At 45.2% G+C, this 15,234-nt stretch overlaps 1 protein-coding gene across 1 annotated transcript in view; it reads left to right on the top strand.

The window, feature by feature from the left end:
- Window positions 1–8,509, top strand: part of SEMA3G (semaphorin 3G) — a 132,590-nt gene extending 124,081 nt beyond the window's left edge. Inside the window, exon 16 of the mRNA XM_077325867.1 lies at window positions 2,996–8,509. Coding sequence (XP_077181982.1) covers window positions 2,996–3,448 — 453 coding nt within the window. The 3' untranslated portion in view covers window positions 3,449–8,509. The remainder of the gene's footprint in view (window positions 1–2,995) is intronic.
- Window positions 8,510–15,234: the final 6,725 nt, after the last annotated feature.

Below are 15,234 nucleotides of genomic sequence, written 5' to 3'. Positions count from 1 at the left end.
TTTGGGGAAGCTTGGGTGTAAACCATTGGTCTTATGGAACCTTTAACGTGGCATAGAACAGCCACCTGGGGTTGTTTCAGGTTGGCAAAATGGGATGGGCGAGTGGCTGATGCCTTATTACCCAGTCTGAATTAGGCTACCATGTGCATGGGATTAAGTTTGTGGCCAGTGATATGTTTGATAGCATGGTCCTAGGGAGGAACTGGGGGGGAAAACACAGTGTAGTACAGTTATGCTCCCAGAAGCTAATGATCTTTCGTGGAAAAAACTGTTTGGAATTGAAAGCACTTGGGCAGGCCTTGCTGAAATATGAATATCTAAAGAGGACACTTGATAGTAGGGGGCTGAGAACAGGCACACTGGTGTCACATTGGCACAGGATACTTTGGGCAAAAACCGGGAAGTGATAGTATGACGTTGGGAGCCGTGCTCTAGGATAGCTTCACTGTCTGTTTTTTGGTGGAAGTGACACCACCTGCCAACAACCCCCATTTCCTTCTACCAATCTTTGAAGTGCTAGCAGGGCAGAGGGAGAATGGCTATAGCAAGAGACCTGGCCTTCCTGCTTGAGGGGAAGAAGAAGAGTGCACATTTCTCCTAAAGCTTTCTAATGAAGTTACAGATGATCCTGAAGTGCCACCAGAGAGGAGATAGTCTGAAGTATCCTGCCCAGAAGTTGACATTCTTTAAGAGCTTCTCTGCATATTTGTCTTTGGCTTGTATTACATCACTTGCTTTTTCTATGCAATCTCTTTTCTATTTCCCTTCTTCATTAAGTTTCTCCACTTTATCTGCTTGTTGTAGCTTGAGGAGGAATTCTTGAATTAAACTGAAAGCAATGTTCCTGCTGTGTGAGGTCTCTGCCTCCTTTTCCCAGAGTTTAGCAGGCCAGGGTAATTCCCAGGAAACAGGGTTGAAATGGTAGACTGGAAGAAGTGATAATAGTGTACATTTGTGGGATGTCTCTAGAGCAAAAGGGGCATAGAAGTGTCTCGCCAATAAACACAGCTGGTTTGTTGTTGTTAAAGACTGCTAGAGCCGATCAGGATTGTTCTGGTGTCATACAGTGAGCAGAGCAGTGTCTGATCTCTCCCCAGCCTGCCCCCCTTCCACACACCCTCCCAAAACTTTCTAAAAGACCACACAGAGCAATGGAATGTGCCATTCCTGCTGAGGCTCCTTGTTTCCTACACAAGACAAATAAATACAAGTCACTCATCAAAAGGAAAAGGAAAAGGAATATATTAAGTGGATTCTTGTGTGTCCCCGCCTCCTTTTTCTCTGCTTAGGGCAGCTTCGTTTTAGGAGGCAATGCTTGTACCATAAGACCTGCCCAGAAGAGTTTTTTTCTACAGGTGGAAGCTGTTAAGAGGGGAACAAAAGCATCTCTCAGGACAGAGCCTGTTATGCCGGTTGTGATTTTTGTTAAAACAAAGGCAGCTCTCTATCTGGTGAGCACACGGGGGGGGGGGGGGGCTCTTCTGAGTGCAGTGGCTAGTTCAGGCAAGTGCAGCTTTCCTAGAGAGATCCGTTCTGAGCTGAAGGAGGTATTTGTTGCCTTCAGGTAAAGTGAGCAACTCGGCCTAATTGCAAAGGAGGAATAAGGAATGGGTGCAGATGAGGAAAGTTTTCAGTGAGGGAGACTGGATTCTTTACAAGATTTGAGTCCAGTAGCACTTTAAAGGCTAGTAATGACTGGGGAAGGCACTGGCAAGGCCACCCCGTACTGAGTCTGCCATGAAAACGCTAGAGGGCATCACCCCAAGGGTCAGACATGACTTGATGCTTGCACAGGGGATACCTTTACCTTTAAGATTTCCAGGGGAGAAACCTTTGAGAGAGTCAAAGCTCCCTTCAGCAGGTATGGATGTTACAGGCCACCGCAGCTATTTGCTTTAAGGGGGACTGATGTCCAATGCCAAATAAAGAGAATGGTGGGAGAAGGACTGTGTTTTGTGTTTCTGAGAAAGACAATAAGATCCAGCCGTGGGCAATCAAGTCTCCTCCTTACCTGCAATGTACTGTACCAGCTCTTTCTGAAGATATAATTCAAAAGCCACTAGTGGAATTGTACTGATTCCTCCTGGCACCACCCTCTGCTTGTCAGTATCCCACCTTGAACACATTATTCTGCAACATTTTCACAATTTCAAATTTCTGTATATTTTGAATTCTTTAAAGCACACATTTTGTACCATAAACACTGAATTATATAAATAATAAGCAATTTGCCATCATTTACTTATTTTGCTCTTTTATTTCTCCTTTTATTCATTTTGCACCTCCATTTCTTCTCATCTTTGCTCCTTTGCATAATTCATTTGTTCAGTCTTATCCATGGAGATGGGCAAGAAGCTGCATTAAGCTCTCAGTGCCCTGCTACTAAGCCCTGAAAATCCTATACACAAATGGGTACAGCGCATGCCAAAATTGCATCAGACATTGGCCATGTGCCCTTTCAGGCCTTTCACGACTGTCAAAATGTATATGAAACATGAGATTTTCCAGATATTGAATTTGTTCCCAATACCAAACCATCTGCTTCTATGAAACACAGCCCTGCCAGTCCCCTCTTCTCTCCAAGTCTAGCAAATCCCAGACTCTTGACTACTGTGATGCTCTATGTAAGAAGAAGAAGAAGAGTTGTTCTTATATGCCGCTTTTCTTTACCCGAAGGAGGCTCAGAGCGACTTACAGTCGCCTTCCCATTCCTCTCCCCACAACAGACACCTTGTGGGGTGGGTGAGACTGAGAGAGCCCTGATATCACTGCTCGGTCAGAACAGTTTTATCAGTGCCGTGGCGAGCCCAAGGTCACCCAGCTGGCTGCATGTGGGGGAGTGCAGAATTGAACCCGGCATGCCAGATTAGAAGTCCGCACTCCTAACCACTACACCAAACTGGCTCTCCATAGGTTCCTGTAAGTCTTGGTGCCCCACTGGAAATCTGGTCAACCTAGCCTCTCTTTGATGCCTTCCACCCTGCTGTTCTTCCAGGTGAAAACAGACGAACGCATCATGAAGACAGAGCAAGGTCTCCTCTTCCGCAGGCTCTTCCGCCAGGATGCTGGAATGTATTACTGCAAGACTCGGGAGCACGGCTTCAGTCAGACAGTCACCAAAATCATGCTGGAAGTGATTGAGAGTGAGCAGCTGGAACAGGTCTTCCAGCGGGAGGAGGAAGAGTTGCCACGGCCACCTTGCCTGCTGCCTGATCCCCGGCTGCTGCATGGGCAAAAGGTGTGGTTCAAGGACATCATGCACCTCATTGGCTACACCAACCTGCAGAGAGTGGAGGAGTACTGCGAGCGTGTGTGGTGTGGGGACCGCCAACTGCGGCACAAAGGCAGGCCCCCCAAAAGCAAGAACATGGTTGATGGTGGCAGAAAAGGGAGGGGCAAGCTGCAGAGCGAGAGGAATCGGGTGCCAAGGCAAGCAGTAGCCACATAAGAGGAAGGGGAGCCCGCCTGTGGCAAGAGGCGAACGTCAGAGGAGGAAGGTGGTGATGGACTGGCCTCCCTGTTTATGAGTGAGAATTGTCCTTGTGGGTTCTTCAGGTGGGTTGAGGGCCACCTTGCCAACAGCTGTGCCTGGAGACATTCTTTTTGCCAGAAGCACACTATTCCCCTCTGCCGTTAAGCAGTGGAGACAAGGGCTCAGAGGGTGCCAGAGCGTTTCCTTCCTTCCTATCTCATCCCATTAGCCTTCACTTGTGCATCAGGACATCACATTGGTGTGAAGGCGTGGGAACGGCATAACTCATAAGGGCCTGCTTCCTCCCAGGGTAGCTTGTATTCAGTGCTGCCCACGGACAAGAACACTGACTGTTAAGGACATGGCTGGATAAGCAGCAGAGGAAGGAGCCACAGCCAATGCGCAGCTCAGAAGGGTGGATGGGAGGTGATGCTGGGACTGAATTCCTGTGGGCAAAGATCTCCTGGAGGAGGCAAGTGACAGCAACCTCAGCTGTATGCAGGGGACCAGATCCCCCCCCCCCGGGGTACAACAGGGATCTCATGTCGGGAGATTTCCCTGTGACATAAGGATGGGGAGAGTCAGTGATGACATTTGCGCTGTGGGTCTATTTGAAGTTCTTGAGGGTCAGATTGTCCCAAGCTTATCCTGTCTCTGGATGGCAGTGGAAAAGTTTTCACCTATGAGGCCTCAAGCAGTTTCTGTGTACTTATAAACGTTAAATTGGCTGTAGGCCGATTTGCATTACAAATGCTTTTCCTCCACTTTCTCTGCTATGTGGACACTGCTTCAGATGTTAACCTAAATTGTGCAAGAGAGAATCAAAGGCGAATGAAGGGCTGAACTGAAAAACATTCCAAGTGCATAGATTCAGGTGGGTAGCCCTGTGGGTCGGAAGCAGCAGAACAATGTTTGAGACCTGCAGCAACTTTAAGACCAACAAAGTTTTATTCTGGGTATAGGTGCCTGGGTATAGGTGCCCCATTGATTGTTCTCTGCTGCAAAATGCCCTCAAGAAAAGGCAATGGAGAATGCAGCTGGGTGAAATGCACAGCTTAAACCTCCTTCTGCTGCTGGCCTTCCTCTCTGTAGCCCTCCACCCCCAAGCTGCTTTTACCTTTGTGTGATTCTAGACTTGTGTTCACAAAGTAAGCATGATGAGTCCAGATGACTGACAGGGTAAAAGCGTATTGAAGTGGGGAAAGTGTGAGGGTGACATGGCCCCTTCTTTTGATGCAAAGCATCCCCTCCCAGACATGCTTTGCAACACGGCACCAGCGTTACATGTGACTGAGGTGTAACACACTGTTCGGTCCTCAGCCTTATGTGTGAAAGCACTCACAATTTTGTATAGCATCTCATCTGACATATCCAGAGCTGACTTAAATAAAGAAGAACAGCTGGGTTTTTGTACATAAAGGAGTTCAAAGCAACTTCCAGTCGCCTTCCCTTCCTCTTCCCACAACAGACATCCTATGAGGTAGATGGGGCTGAGAGTGGTGAGACAGAACTGCTCTGTGAGAACAGCCCTAACAGGGCTGTGACTGGCCCAAGGTCACCCAGCCAACTGCAAGTGGAGGAGGAGTGAGGAATCTGTCCTGGTTCTCCAGATTAGAGGTCTCTAATCTTAACCACTACACCAAGCTGGCTCTCAGGGCTCACCTTGTAACCTCCACATAAGGCTCTCCAACTCTTAGACTTTCCGCACCGGGATCCTTGTAGCAAATTGTTTGCTGAACGAAAAATCGCCATTTAAAATAGTGCAATTCGTAATTATGCATACCTGACTTTGTAGTGGAATCCAGTTGCGTTTCTATCATTTCCCACAAGCTTCCGGTCTCAGCAAAAATCGCTAGAAAGGAAGCGCTATTGCCGAGCTCGTCCCGCCCCTGGCCGTCAAGCAGCCAATGGGCAGCCGTTAGCATGCTCCCAAACGGCCCCTTTCCCTTTAAGAAAGGTTTTTTTTTAAAAAAAACACACCCATTGCAACGAATATGTGTTGATTCGTTGCAACGGAGAGACCCATCCAGCTGGCAGGTGTGTTTGAGCTGTCGTTTCATCGTTGCCACGCTCCCCCCAAGTGAAAAAAAAAATCCCCCCCCCTCACGGGCCCGATTTTCGGCCGAAAACAGGTTAAAAAATAAAGGGAAAATACATCAGCAAACGGGCTTCTCTGTTGTTTGTGCTTAGTGACTAAACAGCTCTGGGGAGGGACTGAGGCTGGGGAAGCCTCTAAACAGGCTTGCTGGTGGGTTGAACTCCGCTCGCTCGGAGAAAAAAAAATGGCGATCGCTTCGCCGGAAGATCAGAGGAGAGAGCCAGGGGGAGGGACTTTGTAGAAACCACAACAATGGTAACGCACAGAACTTTCCCGCTAGTGTTGCAGATTGGTTGCAGGAGTGTAGCGCTTTCCGGAAGGTGAATCCACTTTTGGGGATTTCCCTGAAAGCGCTACAAGGAAGCGCTTTTTGCGGATTGGTTTCAGGTGTGTGGCAGATTGTCAACGACGTTGTGCATAACGGCAAATCAGTAGCGTTTTCAATTGGCAACCATTGTGCGATTTTGAAGGCGTGCGAAAAGCCCCTTTGTCTTTCAGCCATTCCCGGGATTATCCTAGATCAGTGTTCCCTGGGCCATGCAACCATTCTGTGACCCAGGGAAAGCTATTTACCTCAACTGAGCTCCATCTTTCATTTTTGTGTCTGAGACTCTGTTGATCCCTTAGATGAAATTTATTAAATACCAGCCACTGAACTGAAAGGCACCAGTTTGTTCAACAAATAAATGAAATCCTTATGCAGCAAGCTCAGGCTTGGGGGGCAGCCTTTGTTTTCCACTGATTTGGCATTAATCAGCACAATGAATGGGCTCACAGCAAGCTGCGCCTGGGAATGAGATTTATGGCCCCCAAAATGCCACTATGTAATTAGACATTATTCTGTTTCTCCCAAACTCACTGAGAACAATGTATGTGTCCAAAGTTGAGACAATCAAAATTCAAAGTGCTATGATTTTGTGACGAGATTAAGAGGTTTAGTTATGCACAGAATCCTCTTGAAATGAGATGTCCCACAGCCGACCAGTTCGTAAAGAGTGCTCCGTTCTGTCGTGTTCCAAAGAGGGCAGACACAGGTTTTAAATTTTAAACTTTGACCCAGGCCAGCAGTATGAAGGAGTGACTCCCCTCCTGAAAGAAAGAGAGAGGTAGGACAAGAGGTGAAGCATGAGTCCCTGGACAATGCCTCACTGGAACTGCACCACCTTTTGTAGGGTTCCTGAGCATTGCCAAGGCCACCGGGACTCTCTGCCACCCTTAGGTGGAGGGGGGGGGGAGGAAGGATCCAAGAAGCCTGCCGAGTCTCAGAATGGGGTGAGTCGCCAACAAACAGCCATCTGTGTTTCCAGGTACCTCACTATCCCCAGGCTCCACTTCCTCCCTGACTCACAGCATTCTCTGCCTTTTCAGCCTTCCCCCACCCTGTGAGCCTGCCACCCCCCTCCCGAGTGTACAAAAGGTATACGTCCCTCACCTCCCATCACACTGGCATGTTTTCAGGCAAGATAGGGTTATTAGAGACCAGAAGTCTGGGGGTGTGGCAGCAAGCTGGGCAAGAATAAGGATGTGGAGTGTTGATCCATGCACTGCTGCCATTGCAGGGGTGGCATTTTTGTGCCCCTATATGGAAACATACTCAAATTCTGGGTTTGATAACATTCAAATGTATATTCACTGGATTTTTCCAGTATAGATCCTGCATAAATGAGACATCAGCAAGTGCGAGTCCAGAGGTCCCAGGGCAGGTCAGTCACTTGTGTGGGTGGTGCATGCATGATCCTGTCAGTATCACCCCATGATTCACACGTACAATTCATACATATGAATGTACTTCAACCATTCATTTTCATCAGCAGCCTTTATATATCAAATCAACTTGTATGCTTAGGCAGGAGAAGTCTTCCTGGTTCATGGAACAACCAACTATCTTTAAGATTCTGCAGAATCGTAATTATCTGAGTAGTTGGTTATAATCTAAATTACCATGGATATGTTTTTAATATTAAGAGCTTTTCCAATTGCTGTTCCTCAGGGTTATTTCCAATATTTGGAGCTACAAGGACTGATATGAGTATATTGCCATTCATGTAAATATCACAATGGTTTTGATGGATATCCAAGCTTTTCTCCAGTATTTATGTTGTGTTGCTCTTGACCATTCTGCTGAAATCAATGGAAAGAGGGCCATTGCAATGCAAAATATAAGAGTTCTGTCCAACTAGTCAAGGAGCAACCTCTTCTTTGTGACTCTAACATTTACCAACACTGAAATTTTCAAAATTGGTAAGAGATGCAATAACTTTGTGCAGCTAAAGGCATGTACTACACAGTCATATTAGGCAAGATGGACTACTAAAATCGGGATAGAAAATAGCACCATTAAGGGATTGTAGTGTAGCTGCTGAGAAATAAAAGAAAAAGGAATGGAAACAGCAAGAATAAAGCAAAGCAGTGGGACATACATGCAAACACAATTGCCCTCTAATTGCAAATGTTCCATAATACAGCTTGTATTCGGAGATCTAGCAGTTATGCTTTCCCTACTGATAACTTGTGGTTCGGGGACTGGAATAAACGGAACTGGCTTTCTTATCTCCTCTGCCCCTCCTCTTTGCGTCACCTTGTAACTCTGGTAAATGGTCTTTGTATTTTGTTCTCTGAGGTGATGGGTCTTCCATCTGTATATGAAACAGTTTGTATGCACCACTGGATTCCCTTTGAAAAAACTTTTAATGTCTATATAACAAAATTCTCTGGGGGAAGATGTGTTGGGTGTTACTGGCTCGGGGAGAGTTTGGATGAGAAAGAAATGTATCTGTGCAGAGCTTGAGCACATACTTCCTTAAGCCTCATCTATACCTAGGAAGAAGGTTACAGGTGTTAAATGATTGTTTTACCCAACTTGATCTGTTTAAGACTCTGGAAACAGAATGTGTTGCATTTCATCTACAGAATCCTAAATAAATAAATGAACAGCTAAATGGTTTCTTTCAGAAACATAATTTGGGCGGAAGGAAATATAGTTCCTTGAGGACAGATAGGGCCTGTGAATAAGAATAAAACAATTCTAGACACAGACAAAGTAGGGTTGTTGAGAACAAAACAATATTTGGTAACATTGGCGGTTGAATGGGATATCTCATCTTGCAGATATCAAAGGGAGGAAGGTAAAATACCCTAGTTTTCAGACTTTACTAGTAATAAACATGTTGTACCAAAATTTGATGCACATGGGGACCATCTACTGCAGAAGTATTTTATCAGTGTTTATAGCTGTCACCACAGGGAAGTACAATTCCATAGTACCTCAAAATGTCATATAAATGGAGCCCCTAGATTTAAGACAGGCATGCGGTTAGATGCAGCAGAGGATTTCCCCTGAAAACCTCATGCTACTCCTGGGGAGTCCCCTGTCCTCAAAGAGTAATATGGGTGGGTGAGGAATTGGGACTGAAGTGGGAGAGGAGGTATGAGAATGCTGCACTCAGTTGATGAAAATCCAATCTGTCAGAGGAAATTTTCAGTGGATCCAGCCCATGGAGTTGTGTCGTTTTAAGAGACATCAGTTTTCACATGTTTGCCTATTTCTTGTGATTGGAAAGCCCAAACTGCTGCATTGCATAGAAAGATTCCTAATGTGCTAGAATGAGTGATAAATATTATTACCATCATTATGTCTGGTGGGAAGAGATGGGAATCTGATCTTTGTGTGCACAAGGCATACACTACTGGATATGTCATCTGACCAAGAACTCTCTCTGCAAGGAATTTCTGATCTTTGCCTTCTGCAGCTCTAGTCCCATGAGCGAATGTGCAAACAGGTCTTTGAAGTGGGTGTGTGAAGGAATCAAGGGAGTAGAGACACAATGAGCTTCTTTCCTGCATCTGGTTGAGTGTAATTACATAAAGTTTATTTTTGCAAAATGCCTACAAAGTGGAAAGTGAGCATGACATGAGGTAGAATAACAAATAGCGTGAGAGAGCAGGGAGCGGCATTTCATGGCCTAATCTATGCAAAGGCGGCAGGTTTTTACTGAGCACTAAACACTCAGTGCTGTGTTTGCCTTCTCAGTCTTTTGTGTGCTTATTTCCCTCCATTAAGAAAACATTGTTGATGCTTTATGAGTAGCAAGTGAATCCTACAACTCCTTTTTGCATTGCTTCTATTCATTTGTTGCTCACTGTAGACCCCAGCAACTTTATTCAAATCATTTCTTTGTTGGCAGCCACTGGTGATTTTACTTGAAGTTCTGCATTTTGGACCACTGCCTGAAAGTGTTTTTGTCTCCTGTTCACATCCACCTTTGGAGTTAAAGCCACTGAACACAGTCTGCCTCCCATAGGACTTTGTTGTCTGCAGGGTACCTTATGCTAATGCCTGCCTTGTTATTTCTGTACATGGAATTACTGCATGGCTCATTAATTGTTACAGGCTTATTTTAAAATTCATTGTAGTGACTGGATGGAAGATGGATTTGCATGTACTTGATGTGCTGAGTCAGTCACATGGGAATATGTATTGTCTTGAACAGATACATTAACATCTTTCCAACTTTGAAGGATCTGGATTTCCCTTCTGGCATGAGTGTGGGCATCTCTCCGTGCAAGATAAGGAGGCGGGGTAAGATAATACTGATCCTGCATTGAGCAGGGTCAATGTATGGCCTCTTCCAACTCTGTTTCTATGATTCTAAAAGTGAGGAAAATACTGCACTGTGAATGTACCTAACACATTTGTGAGAAGTCCTGTGCTGAAATGCAAGATACATCACATGAAAAAGCCAGTAAGAAGTACTAGTCATTAAAAAAGGCAACTCATCCAATCAGTTGTGGAAAACCAGCTCCCCACCAATATTGCCACCGCAAGAACTGGACCTGCCAGGGTTTCAAAGTAGGATACTGCCTCTAAAAGAGTGGATCTTGAACAGACCTGCAGTGAAAGATAGTATTGCCCGATGCCCAAGGCAGCGTTAGGAGTAGGGGATGTGTCTGGTGAAAATACTCTTGTCACAAGGCTGGCATTTTGTGGGGAGGCACAGAATGGTTGGTTTTATTCAGTTGCTGGAGGGTGGCTTGGAGAAATGGTACCTTGAAGACTAACAATGTTTATTTCAACATACACTTTTATGTATCAGAGCTCACTTCTTCAGGTGCCATGAAATCATATATGTTTTATAGGAGAAATTACAGAAAGAAAAAATTAGAGAAGCCAGGATTTCTTTCCTCTTGTTTCCTGTTCTGTCTTCAAGGAGAGATAGGACGGTAACAGAAAGAATAATTATTGTATTCTTAAAATTTTGTTTGTTAGATCTTTAGTCCAGCACTCTCCGGAGACTCATAGTGAGGTACAATATAACCTGCCCTCAAGAAAACATGATAAAACCCCATCCCATAACACAACAAAACATAGTTTAAAAGAGGATAAAACAAAATTGGTGGTATAATCGCTCCCCCCATCCCTGCAGCCATCCTCCCCCCACAGTGGGGTATGCTAGATGTTACTGCATAGCCTGAGGAGGGTTCCTCGTTGTTCTTGGCTCTGGCCTCAACCAAAGACGTGGTGGAAGAGCTCCATTTTGCAGGCCCTGCGGAACTCTGATAGCTCCATTAGGGCCCTCAGCTCTCCCGGGAGCTCATTCCATCAGGTTGGGGTCTGGACTGAAAAATCCCTGACTTGGGTCGAGGCCAGGTGTGCTTTGGGGCCACGGACCTCCAGTAGATTAGCACCTGCAGAGCAAAGTGCCCTGCGGGGGGGGGGCATAAGAAGACAAGTGGACCCTCAGATAGGCAGGGCCCAAGCTGCGAATGGCCTTAAAGGTTAAAACCAAAACCTGAACCTGATCCGGACCAGCACTGGCAACCAATGCAGCTGCCTCAGCACAGGCTGGATATGGGCCCTCCAAGGTGTACTGGTGAGAACCCTAGCAGCTTGAGTTTTCAGGTCAAGGACAAGGGTAGGCCTGCGTAGAGTGAGTTACAGAAATCCAGTCTAGGGGTGACCATTGCATGGACCACTTGTCAGCTAGGAGCCCCAAGGATTATGTTGCTTTATGTTGGATTTATGAGGTCTGACTTATAGCCCAGCAGAACAAGAATCAAAGTCCCAGAGCATCTCTGCAGTAGAAACTGAAGATGGGGGGGGGGCATTTTTGTAAGACTAGCAGTACCAGTGCCACTGAGGCAGTGCAAACACAACAGAACTAAGGTCACTCCAGAAAATCTGCAGCAGAAGGGGTCATTTTTATAAACCCAGAAGAACCAGTGCCACCCTGGCAGTGCAACTCAATAGGACTAAGATTAAGCCAGGAAAGTGCTTTTGAGGGAAATGTCAGGGCCAGGTTCAAAAGTGTATAGAATGGACCTCCTGCAAGCTACACACACCAAGCACAGGGCACATCCTGCCACCCGCTCCTGTAGAGTCCCTTCAGGTTGGGGGCAGATTACATTTCTGGGGCCCCAGTTACAGACCCCTCAAAAAAGGTTTGTCACACTTATACGCTTCTACCCCTCCTAAGTGTGAACATGCCATGAGGATGAAGGGGGGGGGGAAGGTTGCTCTTTGTCGAGGGTAGAAGTCCTTAACAATCAATGGGTGTTCTAATACAAGGTTGATATGAATAATAACTTCTTCCCAGAAAAATCAAATGAGTGGATGTGCCCAAAGCACACGCTCAAGGGGCACATCCTGTAAGTTAAAGCACCAGCAGTGAGACATCCTATTCAGTCCTCTGCTAAAAAAATAACACTATGGTGTCTAGTACCTTCTAAACATTTTTTTTTTGCTGAATAAGTCTCAACTTCAAATCCATAGAGAGAATAGATAGACTGTAAGGTCTTATCCCATTGCTTTGGCAAAAGAGGGTAATTAATTCCTTATTCTATTCATTTTAAAAACTCTGCACATCATAGTTGTTAATTGACATCAAATGGTGATAAACAAATTTTGTAGCTTTTCTGCCTTGATTCAATTAGAGTTTCTTGGAAAAAAGGGTGACTTAATAAGGGCCTGTTTGCAGAAGCAGGGGCAAAATAGGAGCAGCTGTCTGAAATGACTTCCCCAGCAAAGAAAAGGAAGGGAAAAGAGTTTTGTCATAGCCAGTAACAGCTCTGGCTAGAAATGCCAAATGTGTTTTTTATGGGGATACTCTGATCTCTCTTGCTTAGTGAATCCCCTGGGGCTGATAAGGATCTTGCTTCTTCCTGTAGCCCATTCAGGCATCACACAATAGTGTGAACCACAAGCCTTGTTGGGAAAAACATTGTTCCTGAGGGCAAAACAGCCACCCACTCTCCCAACCCCCACCTCTCTCTCTCTCTCTCTCTCTCTCACACACACACACACACACACACACTTGGACCCAGGCATGGACACACCACAGCTCTAAATGAGAGGGTAGGGTCCTTCCAACTGGATATGTTGAGACAAAAGATGGTGCATTGAAGAACTGTTCCATGCTTACTGGCGTCAATGTTTTTCAGGATGTAGAACTCTTATTAACTACATCAAACAATTCCATACTGCTGATCAGGTATGGGTGGGGAGAGAGGGACATGCTGCTTTGTTACTGGTCATGCCTTTACATTTGCAATCCAGGTAGAATGCTAGTTAGAGACAACTTGGAAATGCCCCTAATTAAATCTGGTCTCAGGGCCAAAGAAGGTTACCTATAGAGTTCACAAGAGAAGGGGGAGGGGAAGATATCATTTAAATAAATAGCTTAATGCCAATCTAGCTGTATTTATATCAATACTCCTATTAGTTTTAAAACAGCCATGTTGAATTGACATTCTGATAAAAGAATGTACAGCAAATGACCTTCATGCTCTCTTTACAGGCTTCCCTGAGGGATTTGATTGGCCATTATGAGAAGCAGGATGCTGGACTAGATGGGCTTGTGGTCTGATTCAGGAGTTCTCATATGTTCTTAAAGGCTGGGGAAGAACTCCTACCAAAGTAACTTCTGCATTGCTTCAGCTGATAATATGTCAGCTAATTTATTGTTGTTGTTGTTTCAATTTATTTCCCACCACTTTGTGGCGGGGTACAATTGTCCATAATAAAACCCTAATACAATCCCATTAAACCCACTAGGACATAAAAGTCATATAGCAAGAAGTCAAAAATCCCAAAGAACACAGCGGTGTAACCCAACCTCCAATCCCCCCAGCAATATCTAATTTAGGCTTCTTTTTGTTCTCTGAGAAAGGGCTTCCAACAGGGCAAAGTAAAGCAGTACCTATTACATCACCTTGGATATAAACGCGGCATCATACACCCCTCCTTTTTCTTGACCAATCAGGCTTGACCAACTACCCTTTACACACAAATTGTAATAACTTCTGCTAGGACAAAGCTTGCTTCTGACAGTTTCTGAATGGATTGACTTTGGCACTTTAGCTCAATACCCCAAATTAAATTCTTCTTTCACAGCTATGGTCCTGTTTGCTTATACATCTTCAGACTTTAGCAAACACTGACATTCTTTTGGACATTATACATTGGGGGGAGGGGTTGTTTCAAGGAAATGCTGCATACCTATATGTTGGGTTTGGTTCAAGTGTAGTATTGGGACTGTTGAAAGGCAAGAGATGCTCAGAGGTGGTCTGGCATTGCCTGCCTCCTTGTCATAGCCCTAACATTCCTTGGAGGTCTCCCATCCAAATACTAGCCAGGGTCATCTCTGCTTATCTTCCGAGGTCTGATATCAGGCTACATGCCAGAACCTTGCCAAAGACTTTGCTCTAGAACATGTGCAAGACAGTCATCAGGCACATATATACTAGTGTATGTTGTATTCATGAACATGCAGGTTTTCACAGGCAAATAATGTACCAAAAATACCCAGAGGGAAGTTGTTAACAAAGGAGATTAGTGTACAACTTGCATATGTTTATTCTACATATATCTAACTGCAGACTGCCTGAAAGTATCATACACTAATACGCTAACTGCTATTGAGAGTAGACGTTGCTTTAGATTAAACAGCATGTGCTTTGCAGTCTTATTGCAGCCACATGGGGAGAGTAGCAATGAAAGGGAACTCGTGGCTGTGTTGCTCACTTATCACTTTACTGAGGGCCTCTTAGTGCAAACAAGTTCCAAGCTGCACATCTTCCACCTTCTGCAACCTAGGCCGATTCAGGGGTATGCCGCCTTCCAGGGAGCAGAGTCACACTGTTCTTTCAATCCGTGGTATGGTGACCCAAAAGTGCAAATTCACTTGGTATGGTGACCAGCCATGGCTGGTTCAAAGGGTTTTTTTGGCAGTTTAGGCAAACGATGACCCTGGCACCCATCTAGTTCAGCCTGCCATTTCCTACAGTGGCTAACCAGATGTTAGCACAGCTCTCCCAACTATAAAGTGGCATTCGGACATACACAGCCTTGGCATATGGAGGTTACGTTACTGCCCTCTCCTTCTCCATTCCTCCCCCTCTAATCCCCCCTAAGATTCTAAGACACTCTTCAGGACAACTTTTATTTGATCAGCATATATATGCCGTGAAGAAGAGCAAAATCAACTAATGTATGGCATGGAAGATACTGTTTCTAGGGTCAGATCTTGGTTTCCAAAATACAAGAGTGCCACGTTCAGAGGCTTTGTGACCCATGGGGTTTCCCACAGATTGGGAAACCCTGCTTTAAATCTTCTTTAAACAGTACTTTAGCTAAAAGTGAAATGGCTGTGCACAGCCAAGACCTTGA

Source organism: Paroedura picta, chromosome 3 (genome assembly GCF_049243985.1).
Source record: "Paroedura picta isolate Pp20150507F chromosome 3, Ppicta_v3.0, whole genome shotgun sequence".
Taxonomy (NCBI): domain Eukaryota; kingdom Metazoa; phylum Chordata; class Lepidosauria; order Squamata; family Gekkonidae; genus Paroedura; species Paroedura picta.
This window is presented reverse-complemented; position numbering and strand designations above follow the sequence as displayed.